At 35.5% G+C, this 16,634-nt stretch overlaps 2 protein-coding genes across 3 annotated transcripts in view; both read right to left on the bottom strand.

Annotated features, from left to right (window-relative positions):
• The window catches only part of LOC118739186 (anoctamin-5), a 366,850-nt gene that overhangs the window by 270,408 nt on the left and 79,808 nt on the right, over window positions 1-16,634 (bottom strand). The window lies entirely within an intron of this gene.
• On the bottom strand, window positions 4,713-6,854 carry LOC118739175 (peritrophin-48-like). Of its 2 annotated transcripts, XM_036470361.1 has the most exons (4): window positions 6,806-6,854; window positions 5,941-6,494; window positions 5,057-5,830; window positions 4,713-4,995 (listed from the first exon to the last, which is right to left on the bottom strand). In XM_036470361.1, exons 1-3 carry the CDS (start codon window positions 6,810-6,812, stop codon window positions 5,084-5,086), a joined length of 1,308 nt encoding a protein of 435 aa, XP_036326254.1. In that variant the 5' UTR covers window positions 6,813-6,854; the 3' UTR covers window positions 4,713-4,995; window positions 5,057-5,083. The 2 variants fall into 2 exon arrangements, with proteins under 2 accessions (XP_036326254.1, XP_036326253.1); XM_036470360.1 differs by having other exon boundaries at window positions 4,713-5,830.

Below are 16,634 nucleotides of genomic sequence, written 5' to 3'. Positions count from 1 at the left end.
CCGTCATGTGTGACTACCCCGAAAATTCTTCATGTGTAGCCACATACGCTTTCTGCGACGTGGTGCCCAATGATACGCCATTTCTAGATGAAAACAACTGTGACAAATATTACGAATGTATCAAACAAAGAACCAGCGTTGTCCTGACCGAAAAACAGTGCGATACTGGCAAATACTTTGACGTGACGACGGCAACTTGCTTGCCAAAGGGTCAGGTTAATTGCTCTAAACATCCCTACCCCAAGGACGTATGCGGCACAACGAAACTTGCCATCAGAGATCATTTCGTGAGTGATGATGCGACATGTCGTGGATATTTCTATTGCCAAGATCTCGGCGTTGGTAAACCAGACTCCACACCTATCTGGGGACAGTGTCCTGTCACTAAATTCTTCGATTCAAAGGAGGAGGCTTGCAAGTCCCGCACCAGCGTTCAGTGTGATGAGGATCGTTGCGATGGTCGAGATGACGGCTACGAATTGAGTTCGAAAACAGGTTGCCAACATTATCTTGTTTGCGAGAACAGTCGGACTGTGGAGGAGAGAGAATGTAGCGAGAATATGTGGTTCGATGCTGCAGCGGAGAAATGCACCTCAACGAGGCAATCGTATGCAGCGTGCGCCTAAAGCTAACTTCGCATTAATTATACAATACAGTTTTAAGAAAGACTTGCGATTAATGGGTCACTGGAGAGCAAATTACTTTCTGATTATTTCTTATTTTTTGTTAAAATATGTATAATGAAATCATTCACATTTTATTTAAAATGTGAGAACTAAGGTTTTTAACAAGGCGAATTATTTAATGTATAAGGTGATAGCTGGAGTACAAAAACAAAAATTTACAAGTATTTTGATTTTGCGGCGCGAACTGTCCAAATCTGTAAGAGTGTGTGTGGAAATGCGAACAAAATAGTTGCGCTCCCTAACTCGCAAGAAGTTGCAAAAATTTACAGGAATTTACCAGAAAGTGCTCTCGTACTCGGTTCACTGGCTTCTTTTGCCTTTTCACAGTTTTACAGGTTTTAACCCAGAAAAGTTGGGGAACGCAACTATATTTCAATTTTGACATTCTAAGTCGTTAGACGAATAAAAAAAATCAAATCAGCTTTTCTAATATCATCACTTTATATGAATTCGCCTTGGCTTTTAACACCTTTTTATTAATATTTCTACTTTCAAAAGTCAGTTTGTGTTTTTAGGCATTATTCTTTGCGGGAGATTAATAAATTTAAAAGGTATCGTAATCTTTGCTTTCGGCTGTTCTGCATTGACTATTGCGAATGTAAAAATTAATGCGGGAGCTATGCGGTTGTCGCCGCTATATTGTAGTGGTTAGCAGTGCGCGCTACCATTCCGCAGGGCCTCAAGCCCGGCTCAACCCAACATAAAAAATAAGAAATAAAAAAGTTTTTTTTTCTGATACCGATCGCCCCTCGCAAGGTATTTTATGGCAAACCGCCGAGTGGTTTTCTTCCACGAAAAACGGAGTCAGCGTTAAACTGTAGGTCCCTCCCTTTTGTCTAACAACATCAAGGCGTACGCCACAAATCGGAGGAGAAGCTCGGCCAAACACTTACATATGTATATGTAAGCGCCAATCTATTATATATTATTATTATGCGGTTCCGAATGAAAAAGCGAATATTCGCAACAATTCTGAAACATATATGTTCATATGTAAGTATGTAGACGATACAACAAACAAAAACAAAAAAACAGTTAGCCATACACCCTGAGCTCAAAGTATTTTTCCAAGGCAGTTAAAAAAAAACTTTATCTATATATATTAGGGATGTAAAACAAAAAATACTACGATGTTTCTTCTCCATTTAGTGCATTGAAATTTAGCATCGATTCATATCGATATATCGTATAAAAACATCGATACTTTCGATGCATCGAATGAAAATATCAAGAGTTTCTTTCAATTAAAAATATACAACAAGAAAATGAAACAATCGGAGATTCGATAAATGTTTAAGTATTAACTCACAGTAAAATATCTTTATTGATTTAAATAGTTACTAGTCCCAGTTTTGGTTGGTCTTTTGAGAAGCTTTCGAAAAAAGTTTTTGGAAGGTACTGAAGTGGCGACCATAAGCATAGTAAAGTGTGCCAGCTAGCGATTATATTTCGGTACACTTATTTGGTAATTTATTACCATAATTTTCTTTTATTTTAAGCCTTTTGAGTGAGAGCTTATGAAGTTTTTTTGAGTCGATTTCCTTCAAACTCAAAAGGTATACTACCAGCATGATGGACAATACACCTACCGAAAAACGCAACCGCTAGATGGCGCGTGAGTCGAGTTATTTATAAAACTCGTAATTATGAACCGATTTCGTTCAAATTCAAAATGTAATCTACTACCTACATGATGAAAAAGCATTTGCAAAAAATGGGCTCGCTAGGTGGTGCTGGAGTCGTGTTATTTATAAAAATCGTATTTATGAACCGATTTTGTTAATGCAAATTCGAAACGTTTGTTATTTTCATGATCAGTCAAATTGTCGAAGGTTATAACTTGCATATATGGTCCTACTATAGGCTACTAGAAAACGTGCTGGTGGCGCCGGAGTAGAGTTACTTATAAAAGTCATATTTATTAACCGATTTCGTTCAAATTCGCAACGTCAGCTACCTTAGGGTTGCTAACATTTTCTAAGAAATTTATAGTACTTTTTCAAAAAAATCTGAAAAATATAGTATACTTGAAATATGTATAGTATTTTTTTTTTTAAAGAAAAAGGAAAAATGCTCTTTAAGTGTGCATCTTTTTTTTTCTTATGCATTTCCTCTATAAAAAATATATATTTCTTTGAAAGCATCATATGCTTTATCGCTATCAATATTTAAATAAACATAAATGAACATTTAATATTTTATTAGTCAGATATTTGCTTTATTTCTCTCATCTCACCATTTTAAAATCTTATTAGAGAAAACTCTTTCTGTGAATGCCGCAGTTGCAGGAATAGAGAGCATACGCCAAATAATTTTAAGTAAATTTAGTAAATCTTTCTAAGTATTTTTAAAAATATTGCCATTTTTGATCTGTAGGCCCATTGTTTATATTTGAAGAAATATAGTATTTTTGCATACTATATTTTTTCCAACAGTAAATATATAGTACGCAGAACCAAAAAATAGTTCAATACTATATATTATAGTACGGTTGGCAACCCTAGCTAGCTGTATGATGAAAAATTCGTTTCCTAAAAATGGACCCGCTGGAATGTAAGTATTTAGAAAATCCGTATTTTTTATAAAATCTGATTCAAATTCATCATGCGTATTTATTTCATGACAAGCAAGAGAAAGGGGACCCAATAGATGGCGCTGCAGCCGAAATATATAGAAACTTTCTATAGAAACCCACACGGGGTTTGGTCTGCTTTGGGGCTATGTTTATCTTAGACGAATTTACCATTCAGATGGACGATTGAATGATGCGTTTAAGTATGCATATAAAGACCGCAACATTCTGTAATCGCATCTTTGTCTAACGTATGGGTGTATGGGGGATACCCTAAATACGATCTTGCGTCTACCTCCGATTGACGAAATTATTAGAGCAGTAAGACTAAAAGAAACCATTCATAATTATTAAGACGAATTGTAAAAGTGCCGAATTGACAAGGAAAGGTTCGACCACAATCCGTCCAAGAAGGAACACGGTAGGTATATCAATGGCTATATTTGAATGAAATTCAAGAGATAACGCGACTAATTTAGCCAATATACGGGGAAACTTTTCATCCTGTGGGACATCGAGGATTCTTGGCCCTCCTGTAACTGAAAATGCGTATCTGTGCTCTTTAGTTTCCTAATAAAAACATTTATTGGCTTTGCAAAGATCTCAGAGGTGGAAATAAGACCATTGGTAAAACTCATAACATCGAAAGGGATTAGCATTCCATATGGAATTACAGCGCTACTATTCTTGGCCTGTGTGAGAGGAGGATTCTGATTTTACTCATTTCAATTTAAACTAAAAATGTTTACTTTACAGACGGCTTTTGCCTTTAAACGTCATTTTTGTATTGGTCAACCGCAAAGCCAGTGGCCTTTGGCTAGTATTACTTATTTTGATTGGGCCAAATTCCTTGCAATTTTGTGTGCTGGGTATGTGGTACTTCGGCCGTTGGAATAGAAAACGCCGCGGCTTATTTAAAATTACCTAACTCTGAATTATTATGAATTTAAGGGAGCTAAAAAGAAAAGCCTTCTCTTCCTGTGCTGCTAATTTATTGATTACATATATGTATGTATATATATATATATTGTTTCTTTATAAATATCATTATTCAAAATAAATTAATTTACAAAGTAATTTCAGTTTTACAAAATAGTAACTGGCTTGATGCTTGTTAATAATTTGGACTCAGTTAGTTTATACAATACAGTGGAGGTTAGTTTATACCAGTGATTCCCAAAGTGGTCCAGGTGGCGTAAAAAATATATGGGGAACCGCAAGTTGTTAGTGGGTTTCCACGAAAATATATCTGGTATATATGGTTGACCACTTCGACCATCGTAGCCACCATGAATTTAAATTTTGGCGTAAAAAGTTTTGTGGTTTAATTGTTTCAAGTTATGTGAGTGATAAATATTTTTCGCGTCACTTTGAAACTCGAAGCGATAAAAATAAATGATGCCATCAACACAAATAAACTATTTTACAAATACGTCACATGCGAGCCGAACATGTGAGGAGATTATGGAGTGCTCTTAAAAATATAACTCCTCAGGGCGAGATAAAACTTTGATGAGTTTACGAGCTCTGTTTTTTAAAACTTGCAAGTGTGTAGTCAAGTTATTTAAATAAATAGAACGCAAGAAAATATTTTATTTTTATTTTTGCCACTCCGAATTCACCCATGATGCGAATTTTCACTGTTAGATCGAATCTTCACATTTTTTTATGAGCTTTGGAAATATGTTAGAAAGGGCATCGGGGGGTCCACCGAAACCAGTAAAGTTTTGAAAGTGTCTACGAGAAAATCAATTTTGGGAACCTCTGGTTTATACATTACGATCGGATGATTTATTACCGGCTCAATTGTTCCACTCTTCAGCTCCTAGGCTTCCGTGTTTGCATTACTTGCAGTTTCATCACTGCTACCTCTGGCGTCTCCGCTGGCGGCATCACTGCTACCACTGTCACTGGTGTCTCCGCTGGCAGAATCACTGCTACCACTGCCGCTGGTGTCTCCGCTGGCGGCATCACTGCTACCACTGTCACTGGTGTCTCCGCTGGCAGCATCACTGCTACCACTGTCACTGGTGTCTCCGCTGGCGGCATCACTGCTGTTACTGCCGCTGGTGTCGCCACTGGTATCAGAATCACCTGCTCCACTTGTAGGAGCTGTATAGCACGCCCCACTAACTGCCGCGAGATCAACAGTTCCACTGATTTTCATGCAAGCTTGAGAGCTCTCATCAAAGTAGTAGGCTGAACCGCAGGAATTGGAACTCTTTTGGACGCCGTTTGAACAAATCAAATATTTGCGACATTCCACATCAACAGCGTTAGCGAATGTATTTTTCGTGAATTGACAACGATCGCAATCTGTTGTCACAGCAGCTTTACGGGTCACACAAGTTTGCTTCACAGTGTCAAAGAAAAAGTTGTTTGTACAAGACTGGCGCGTCCATAGACCGTTTGTACATTTCAAGTAGTCGCTGCAAATGCCAGTAGACTTAAGTGCGCCATTCTCAGTGCAACTGCCAAAGACTTCCACATCCGGTTGCACCTTGACACCAGTGACGTGCGCACAGGTGCTTGCAGTTTTGTAGGAGCAAGTAGCAGATGCAACTTCGTACACCTAAGGGATAGGAATAAAATGTGCTAAAATGTATAGATGTGAATTCACCCTAATTGATTTGTAAAAGAAACTGGTCGAATCGTGCTTCAAAACAATATGTATTTACTTACCAAATCACCTTTGCAAACACCTCCACTCAACTTCTCATTCCTGCAAATTTGCCATTTGGTGCAGTCCATTGTGCTTCCAAAGTATTTGTTATTCGGCAGTACCTGACAGATGGAGGTAAAACTTGCATCCAGTGTGTTCACAGAATTGGCACAGTCGCCATATATACACTCGCCATCGCGGAAAATTAAGTTGTTGCTACAGGTGCCGTTGCTGATTTCTTGACCATTTTTACAGTAGATCCAGCCATTGCAAGAGCCAGTTTTGGGCACGAACACCCCATTTTTGCCAGTGCAGGGTGTTGTTTCACCAAAATAGCAATTGACGTTGGCTGCGGTTAGACAAGTTTGCGAGTTTTTGCTAAATTTTGAGCCGGAAGGACAGGTATAAGCTGTAGCCTTGCCGTTGTTGCAGATGTAGTATTTTAGACAAGATTCGATGCTGCCAATGCGAACGCCATTTGACACCAATGTGCATACGCCATCCACATCGTATTCCGCGGCAATTACGTTTACTAGCACCAGAAGAAGGGTCCCAAATATGAATTGTTTGGCTACTGCCGCATGCGTAAGTGTGAATTTTAGAAATGAAATACAAATATAAAATACTTTGTTAGTGTATATCGAGGGGGGGTACGGCCAAAATGCGATAAATATGATTAAGTATTTTACAAAGAGCATAGAATACAAAGAAGGATCCACGAACGCTCTCATACTAGTCTCATATTCCATCAAGACTTCAGTTGGAATTCCTATTAGGCAGGTACATGAATTGGCTAGCTTCGCCGCAGTTTCATGTTCTGTGATCCTTGTCCTTTATGAAATTGGATGATTTCCTGGTTCGCAATGACAGATTAGAACTACTCACCTAACATTTCCGCGCAGATTTTAAATAGCTAAGATTTGAATTTATTTACGTATTTAGACTAACTGCCTAGTATTGAATATGTCAAGCCGCTTTTATAGTGTCGGCGATTTTATGTACTCTTACCATGCTGCGACCGCGATTATTTTAATTGAAAGATTTAAATTGTCCAATTAAATTTGTGTTGTCTGTTTACCAAAGTAACTAGGTAATTTGCTTCGGGGTTGCCAAAACGATAAGACATCTCTAAGTTTATCTCTGTGCAATTATATAGGGTATGTAGATCAATTGCCTTCACTTTATCTGGACGAAGAAACTCGTGCAATTGATAAAAAAAATTGTATTTACTATTAATTAAATTTGATTCGTGGAAAGATTTATTTATAATTTCCATTATCGGTCAGTTTTTGTAATCTAAATACAGTGACTCAAACAAATGACCATGTTTTGATTTTTTTGTAATATTCGTAATGTTTTTCGAGCCAATTTTTTTTCGGTATTTTTCTATAAAAATACCGTAGAAACTTTATACCTAACCATATAAATCACGGTTCCAAACTTTATACAAAATTCAGGAAAATTGCAAAATTTATCGAAATTTAAACTTTTTGATCCACAAAAATCCGTCACGAAAAAAAAATTCTCAAAAATAATTTTTCAGCCGTGAAATTGTATGTGCTATAAAACTGCATACCTAGAAATGTTCTAAAGGTGCAGATTTATAAGTTGAAATTTTTATGGAAATACATACGTTGAATTTTCTTAAATTTTTATAAAGTTCGAAACTGTGATTTTTATGCTTTTGTTTAAAGCTTATAAATATTGTTATTTTTATAGAAAAATAACAAAAAAAAATATTACTCGAAAAATATTACGCATATTAAAAAAAAAGAAAAATCAACACGCGACCATTTGTTTAAGTCACTGTACGTATAATAATATTTTGGCGTTTACACTGTTGCTAAGTATATGGACGAGTTTCCCATTCAATTTGTGTTGTGCGTCTTGATGTTTTTACCCATATGGAGGGACCTAGAGTTTTACATCGCCTCGGAACGGCAAGTGGATTTTATGATATCCGGGCGTATGGATCGAACCCACGTCCTACGGAGTTGTAGTACACAGCTCAGCACCAGCGGCCGTCAAGAGAGTTAAAATTAGTATAAATATTGTCCATTTCTGTTGTACATACATTGTAAGACCGGACCGGAAAAAAAGTTCGCGGTACACCCCTGAGTTTAAGGTATTTTTGCAAGATTACATTTCTTCGAAATTTTGTAGTCTTTTTTTTAATACAAAAAAGGAGAAATTTTATGTTTTACTTCAAAATAGCATTTTATTGCACTAAAATTCAATGAGCTACAAAATTACATACGAAATTTTTTTGTAAAATGGGTACTTAAAAGTCAAAATTTTTAATAGAAATTTTCACAAAGTTGGGAATTCCAATGTTAGAAGATTTTGTTGTAGTATTACTTCAAATTTCATATAGTTATTTTCGAGAGGACTCCGTGGGAGGACCCAAGCCCCCTTCATTTTTTTGTACCAGCCTCAAATTCAAATTTATTTAAAATTTTCTAGAGCAAACCGTAGATCAATATGCATTATTTGATCGATTCACGGGACGAATAGGAGCTGAAAAATCGAATCGAATCGGTCCAAAAAATATATTGTTATTGTCGTTAATTTAGTCATAGCAATCGATAATATCGTTCTTTTATGAATACATACCTGTGTTCGCCCAGCGGTAGGAATTCTGCCACTAAAATTGTTTGAAGTGAGTTGAATTAATGAGAAGTGAATTGTAGTGAAGTGGATTCAGGTGAGGTGAGCTTAAAGCGGCAGCGTTGATCCGGATTAACTCGTTAGTGCCGAATTATCTCGGGAATTAACTGCAGTTGATCCGGATTAAGTCCTACGAGTTAATTCCCAAACTTAACTCGGATAAAGGGAATATTCGATGCACTTCGATCGAAAAAACGCTGTACCTTAAACGACAAAAGAGTTGAACAAATTTTTTTTTCTCCGAACTGAGAGCGAGCGACTGCTAATCTTAATTTATTTTGCTCGAATAAAATCGGAGCACCAGAAGTAAAAAAAATGCTTATGAAAAAATGTACTAATATGTAGATATAAAAATAAAAAATTTCAAAAACTCCTACCGTTTTTGGATGCAAAGTTGTCCCGCACATTGGCTAAATGACTCGTGTGATCCATTGATATACCTACCGTGCTTCTTCTTGGACGGATGTGGTCGAGTCTTTCCTTGTCGATTAGCCACTTGTGAAATTCGTTTTAATATTTATGAACTGGTTTCTTCGAGTCTCACTGCTGCAATAACGGCCGCCCCGAGCAATTTCCTTAATCGGAGGTAAATGCAAGATCGCATTAAGGGTGTATTAAGGCGTCAGACAAATGTGATCTTACACAATTTCATTTAGCCATCTGAAAAGTAAACACATGGGGTTTCTACATATTGAATCAATTTTCTGCAAAATAAGCGATATGAGAAATTCAGTTTGTATGGGAGGTGCCACGCCCCCTTTTCCAATACCTTCCACTTTGCGTCGTGAGCACAGTATTAACATATATATTTAGGCTGCACATGGCACATACATACTTCCACAAATATATAGTAGATATCTATCCTTATCTTAGCGTAAAATAATTTTTGGGGATATCTCAGCCACAGGGCCACCTATCGTGTAAGTTTTAAGTCCAAATATTTCTATTTCTGTATTCTAAATATGAGCCAGATCGGCAAGAAAATGCAGTTTTTAGGAACGAGTGCATTTTTGGTCAGAATATTTCTTTTCCAGGTGCTGACACATTTTCCAAATATGAACCAAATCGGGCTAGCCGTTTAGTAGTTTAGTGACATTTAATATACAGAAAACTTTATGAAATTATGAAATCGCGACGTCTCAGCATTCTTCATTTTTCGGCAACAACAACAAAAAATTTCAAAATTTTCAAAATCGACAAACCTTCCACACAGAAGGTCCAAAAAAGCACTTTTCACAGAATTGAGATCCGTTCAGCCGTTTCGTCAGGCAGCGCCGTCATACGAAAGACATTTTGTTTATATATATATATAGAAGAAGAAGATAAGATTAATCATTTATCCGGTTGCGGATGAATAATATCCTTGCTATTCCGTTGACATTGTAAGTTTTTCCGCTTGCTCGACGGTTATTTAGGATAAGCAAAATAGCCGATTAGGATAAGCAAAATCAACTCCAACAATCAAACGTGGGTAGAAGTAAAAAATTAGCAAAAGACTTGGTCAACATACAGCTGAGGCGAAGTCAGGACCGGGCTATAAAACATGTACATACTAGGGATGTTTCTAATGTAAAATTTTTTCACATTCGCGTATGTGAATGCGAATGCGAAAAAGCTATAATCAACTAAAGGCATCGTTTTTATTACTTAAAAGTTTTGTAAATTATTAGAACATTGAACGAGTCAAAATCAAAAGGGGCATATTATATTCCAAAAAAAGTAATTTTGCTGCCTTTCTACCATGAGGAGATTTCTTAGAGGCTCGTCGAGGCTGAACAATTGCTCACCTGGAACGCTGGCGGGTGGGGCGCTCAAATATTTGCTGGCCAGATCTCTCAATTTGTTGTATTTTCGTTTAGTTTTCCAACAATCGTAAGGATTTTCACCGAGTTGGGCTCGTTTTTCCTTAAGATAGGCCTTCAATTAAGCTTTAATTTCACATTTTTCAAGTTCAATTTTAACGGATAGGATAGTGTAGTAACCGAGTCCTTGAAAGATTTTGAGGCCGTATGGCAAAAACCTAAAAGAATAAATTTTTTTAGCTATTAAAAATATTTAAATGCGATAATGTTCGATAACAACCGCAATCTTTGTTGAGACTTCAGGATAGGTCGATGCCGAGCTCTTGCCGTGATGCGACATAGGTTTGAAACTAAAGTTTGTCTGTTTTCGCATAAACTTCTCTACAAAGTGCAAACCATAAGTTATAAACTCGATTAATTTTTATTATTTGCATCAAAAAGTTATTTGCATATATGTTTATTGAAACTCCTCTGAAAGTTAAATTACAAATGAGTATATATGTATGTAAATATGTATACACTCTTCTTGCAAGGACTTGAAATTATTTTATTTAGCTGCCTCAGTGGTTGCTTCTGTGGTTGCTGTGCTAGCAGTCGTCTCACCAGATGCTGTGGTATCATCAGTGCTACCACTCGTTGTAGTCGCCGACGACGAGGATTCACTCGTACAGAATACGTAATTCGGATTTTCGGTCACACAACCACCCATATCTTCGTTGAAGTAGTCTCCGGTGGGGCAGGTGCCACTACTCTTTTCAACGCCTTCTACGCAATACAAGTAGCCAGTGCAATTAGTACCAAATGCGTTTACAAATTGGAGATTGGTACCCAAGCAACGATCACAGTCATTGTAAGCAACATTTCTGTTCACGCAAGTCTTTGATACGGTGTCGTAGTACTTGCCGGTACTGCATGTTATCAGCTTCCATTTAGCATTAGTACATTGATAATATTGATTGCAAGCAGTGGCATTTTTGAGTTCCCCCTAGAAAATACGAGTTTAATACAATGTGAGTATTGCGATTCCCACCAACAATTTGAGAGCGAAACATATCGAAATGAATTACTTACACTTGTTGTACATGTGCCACCATCACTAGCTGCATTGACATCCAAATTGGGGTCATTGGTCACCTGCAATTAAAGATTCGCATTTTGTTAGCTAGATGTCAACTTGAAGTTTCCTGACACAAAGCAAATATACCTGGGAACAGTCAACGTTCGCTGGATAGTTACATATCGCGCTCGCCGTATCGAAGACCAAATCGTTACTGCAGGACCCGGTAGTAAAGCTGCTCTCGTTATAGCACTTCTGCCAGCCAGCGCAGCTGAAAGCATTGCCAAAGTAGATTCCCTTTTGGATATACAAACACAAGTTGACAACGGTGTTGGCATCGCTAGAACTAGAATTCTGACAGGGATAGTTGCTTGAATAGTCGCACGATTGGGTCGTCGGGTTGAACACGAGACTGTTAGGACATGTGCCTTCTTCCGCACCGTTGGTGCCGCAGTAATAGTAGTTGGTACAGGAACCTGATACAGCCGCAAAAGAGCCAGTAGCGAGTCCAGCGCATGGGTTTGTAGTATTTGTTGTGCAATAGCTTGGAGCCGTGCTGACACAAGCCTGTGAGTTCTTGTCGAAATAGGTGCCAGAAGAACAACTTTGAGATGTAGCAGCACCGTTGGAGCATGTGTAATAATTTGAGCAAGAATCTCCGCTGGCAATGCGAGCATTATTTTTCAATAACAAGCAGATGTTGGTCATGTTGAGGGCAGTAGCAGCACTGCTGCACATCAAAACCAGTACCAAGGCACAAATGCTGCTAGTGCTAGCTACAGAGAGAGAGAAAAAAAAACGTTATTAATTGTATTTATGTACCACTTGTTTTTGTTTTTATATGAATGAGGAACTAAAGTCAAAGTTAAATTATTGATTTTTTACATCTCCCGACGATCGCCATTGTGAGTGGATGTTTCTTTTGCCACAAAATACTGGATCAACACTACCAAGTGGATTTCGAATGACCTATTGAGCTGATACTTAGTGTGTGATTGGATTGCTGCTAATCACTATTTCCGTTACTTATATATGTACATATATTTATCCTGCAGTTTCTCGCTTTACTTACGAAACATGACTTGTGCTCTTCTTTTTTGTCTTTCTACAGTTAATAGAATTATGTTGCGCTGTCGAACGTATTTCCCGCACTGCCTCAGACCAATTAGGCTCATCATGTATTTATACTAAAAATTGCGTACAAAATTTTCTTGTAATTAAGAAATGTACGTTTTAGCGATAAATATTGACAGCTTTAACATGTTTTAATTGATGCCAAACGGAAGCATTTGCTGTTCTATTTCACACCCAAATAAATCTCGAAGCGATTTATCACAGACTGTCAACGAAGCGTTTAATTAATAAGAAAGTTATAAACATACCGTAGGGTAAACCATTAGACATTATAGATGGCTATCAGATGTCCACCTGGTTATAGGAGTATGATGGTGTCTTGATTATGTTAGTCATGGCAGAAATATGTTTCTAGCATTAACTCGTATGTTATTGAATTATAGCGAGACATTTAGCTTGAAGATATTTCGCGAACTTGAAGTTTTGCTTTTGAAGTCTTGTCACTGAAATCTTCGTTCAGTTTTAAACTCATCCTCCTATATAGCTCAGAGATGTGGTTAGTCTTTTTCCGCATGTTTCCTATAGAATGCGTTAAATAGATGAGTGAAAATTACTAGTATTACTTACCTGTTACCCACCCGATTGGTAGGCCAGGATTGTATATAATTTGTTCATTAATAAAATGAGTACAAAATTAAAAAAAAAATACTAATTTTTTGTATATGTAATTAAAAGTATCCTGGTCAGGATTTTTTAACAAACCCACTCGCGAAATATTTATTAACACGTTAAATTTCATACAAAATAGATTTCATCCATTAAACAAAATGGGTCCTTGTCGGATCTTAGACCATAAGGAATTATTACCTTGAAATGGCTCCAAAGACATGGTTGCCTTAATATGAGTAAACGATTTGACTCAGTTTAAGGTAAACATAACTCATTAGTATTCAGTACTATTTTCTTTCTTCCTAGGAAAAATTAACTTGCCCTGAAAGCAATAAGTATGCCATTTTGCTCGCGGCGCTCGAACAGTTGCAATGGCCGACAGAGTAAAGCTCTGGAGTGCCAGTCGAGAGATGCAAGGTTGGAGTCCCAGAGCAGGAATTTTTTTTAAATATGTTTTTATTTTTTATTTATTTTTATTGTAATTTTCTAAATTGTATTTAAAAAAAATATCTCATTAAATTAATTTTACAATTTGTAATCTATATTTGAATTGAAATAATTGACTTACCTTACTCCAACTACCTCCAACCGTAGTAAATTTATTTCCTCAAATTAATGTCTCTCTTTTTTAGTATGAACCTAAATTAAGGAAAAACTTCTCTAATCGAGTAAATTTTTCGTAATATTAAGGAAAATACAGTAACTTTAAAATAAGGAAACTGGTAGTAGGGAAATGATTTTTTCTAAGTGTAAGAGAAGCAAGGCCGTATTGTTAATTAATACTTCGAGTTTTTATATTGACTAGTCGACTTCATTAAGTAATGTGATGGTAATAGTGAAAGTAGTTTGTACTAAGTGCATGTTTCCCTCTGGATCGGTATTACGACATTTACATAAGTAGCTCGCCAGCTTAAGTACTTCAGGAAGTTCCTGCGACCCCAATTTAAGAAAGATATTTCAAGATATACTGTGACGAACAAAAGTATTGGCAATGACGCAACGATCTTTATTCTAATTTATTTTTACGCCCATTTTTTTTTTTTAATATAGTTCATAATTGCGATGTCCATTAGATTTTTTGAGAAAATCGTCCCGCCGAATAATTTTTTTAAAGTTGGGACGTACAAGTTTTCCGATTTTTTATATTTGTATCGATTAAATACTGATTTTCAGTGCTTTCTTTATTAATTTATTAAGAGTCTATCTGTACTCTGGCCCGCACAAACGTCACAGCACTTCTGTTGTCAGAAAGAACATAGAATATAAGGGAGCCATAAACATAGCCAGCGTCCTTATTTTCTATGATCTTTCCTTATGTTTTATTCTGTCAAACTGGTCCTCTCGCTATATTGCAGTATATAATTGTTGTAATTTTTTTTAAAGGTTTTTATAACACTTTGCAATAGGGTGCTGTCGTACTCTTCCAAATTTGGAATAGTATTTTTGCATTTCGTGCAATCCGTGCAACGTGCAAGACTTCGAGAATATCCCTATTTTGTTGTGAAACATTATTTGAAAAATCCTATGCAAATCGATGCATCCATGTATGATGATGTACACTTCAATCAAAGAAAAACATCGATGTATTTTTGCCACTGACATCCCTAATACGGTGGCGAAATAGAAATAGAGAAGAGACATTTTAGTATTCTTTGGTAATTCCCCTTTTGATTATGTGATGTGTATTATTTTTTTATAAACACTTTCATTCCCCTGTAGTCAAATGTACTAGTTGTAAACTACCTCACAACTAGTATGAACTGCATGCCCAACTAGTCAGCCAACTATCTTTTTTCCATGCAATCAACAGGTATTTTTAACGCGGGGATGTCCTACGAGATGGCAATTGTCAGATTTCGGTCAGAAATATACCAGTCTCATACTAGTTCAAAATAGACAGAAAAATACTAGTATAATTATAGGCCAAAATGACTACTTTGGAAGTCAAAAAATAAAATAAATTCATGAATATACCACAAAAAACTTTTGATTAAGTACACTTTAATACATTACAAATTTTTATGTAGTGTTAAATTTTTTGAGTATTTATTAAAAGGAAAAATAAATACATAAATATTTAAAACTTTCGAACATAAATTTAAATGCATTTTCGATTAAATTATATTAAAAGTAAATGCTTGAATATGGAAAACATTTTAGTTAAAAATAAAAAGATACCTTAGTTAATTTTTGAGTGAACTAAGTGAATAAAAATTTTTTTAAGAGTAATAATTAGTGTTTAAAATTTGAGATTTAGACAAGAATAAAATAAATAAATAATTCAAGCAGTTATTAAATATTCTTAATATGTGTCTATACTTTGGCGTGTTGATTGATAATTGAAATTAATCAAAGAATTATATTTATCGTGTAATTAAAAAAAGTCAAAAATAATTGAAAATGATAAGAAATAATTAAATAATGATGTAATTAAAGTTAACGAATTAATTAAAATATTTTGTTTAAGTAATTAATTATTAATCATTAAGAAGGTGCCAATGTCGGTATTTAATCATTAAACGGTTATCCAAAAAACATGGTTTAATTAATAATCATTATGAATATTAATCATTATTTAACAGGTATGGTAAAATTGCGAGTACGTACTTGCTTTAACGGTTTACCATATACTCAAATAAAAGTTATAATATTTTGTGTACTCTATTGTATTAAACTGTCGAAGTCAAATAAAACTGGGTATGAATAAATCTTTTTGTACTTACTACAAGTCTGATCACTTTTGAACTAGTTCAGTTTCAGTCAGGAAATTCTGGTTGTAAACTAGTATTTTTCCTGACTAGTTTGGGGTTTCACTGCAGGGTCGTTATCTAACAAAGACCATGTAAGTCAAAATTTCAAACTTTGTACAAAAATTAGCAAAATTCGACAAAAGTTCATCCAAATTTGGAGCTTTTTAATTCGATTTCTTATACACAATCTGAGTTTGCAGTTTTGTAGCCCACTTAATTCAAAGTGCAACTTTTAAATAGCTAGGACATACCGTTGATTTTTAGTATTTTTTTTTTTGTGTGGAAGATGTTGCTCATTTTCTCAATTAAAAAAAAATTTTGGAATTAATTTGGATGGAAGAAAATGCGCGAACAAAAAATTTCCAAAAATCGGCGGTAAGTCCAAGGAACTTCAAACTTGCACTTTATTATACTAAAATTTAATGGGCTACAAAACTGCAACTGCACTGTTTTGAACAATTCTAGAAATCTATTAATGTGCTACAAAGTTTGAAATTTTGTTTAGGTACATATTTTTTTTTTAACTAGTAAGTTATACTATAATAAAAAAATAATAAACGTTTTTTAAACAAGCGCGAGTAGCCAAAACTTCTCAAAATGTATTTTCCATATCATTTTTCAAGATTTACTCTATTTGTTGTGTTTTAAATAAAGCTGTATTAAAAGACTTTATGTTTTTTTATTTTTGTGCAAAG

This window comes from Rhagoletis pomonella, unplaced genomic scaffold (genome assembly GCF_013731165.1).
Source record: "Rhagoletis pomonella isolate Grant_MI unplaced genomic scaffold, Rhpom_1.0 Rhpom_scaffold_00005, whole genome shotgun sequence".
Classification (NCBI taxonomy): Eukaryota; Metazoa; Arthropoda; class Insecta; order Diptera; family Tephritidae; genus Rhagoletis; species Rhagoletis pomonella.
Note: the sequence above shows the minus strand (reverse complement) of the source record. Positions and strands in the feature narration are given on the sequence as shown.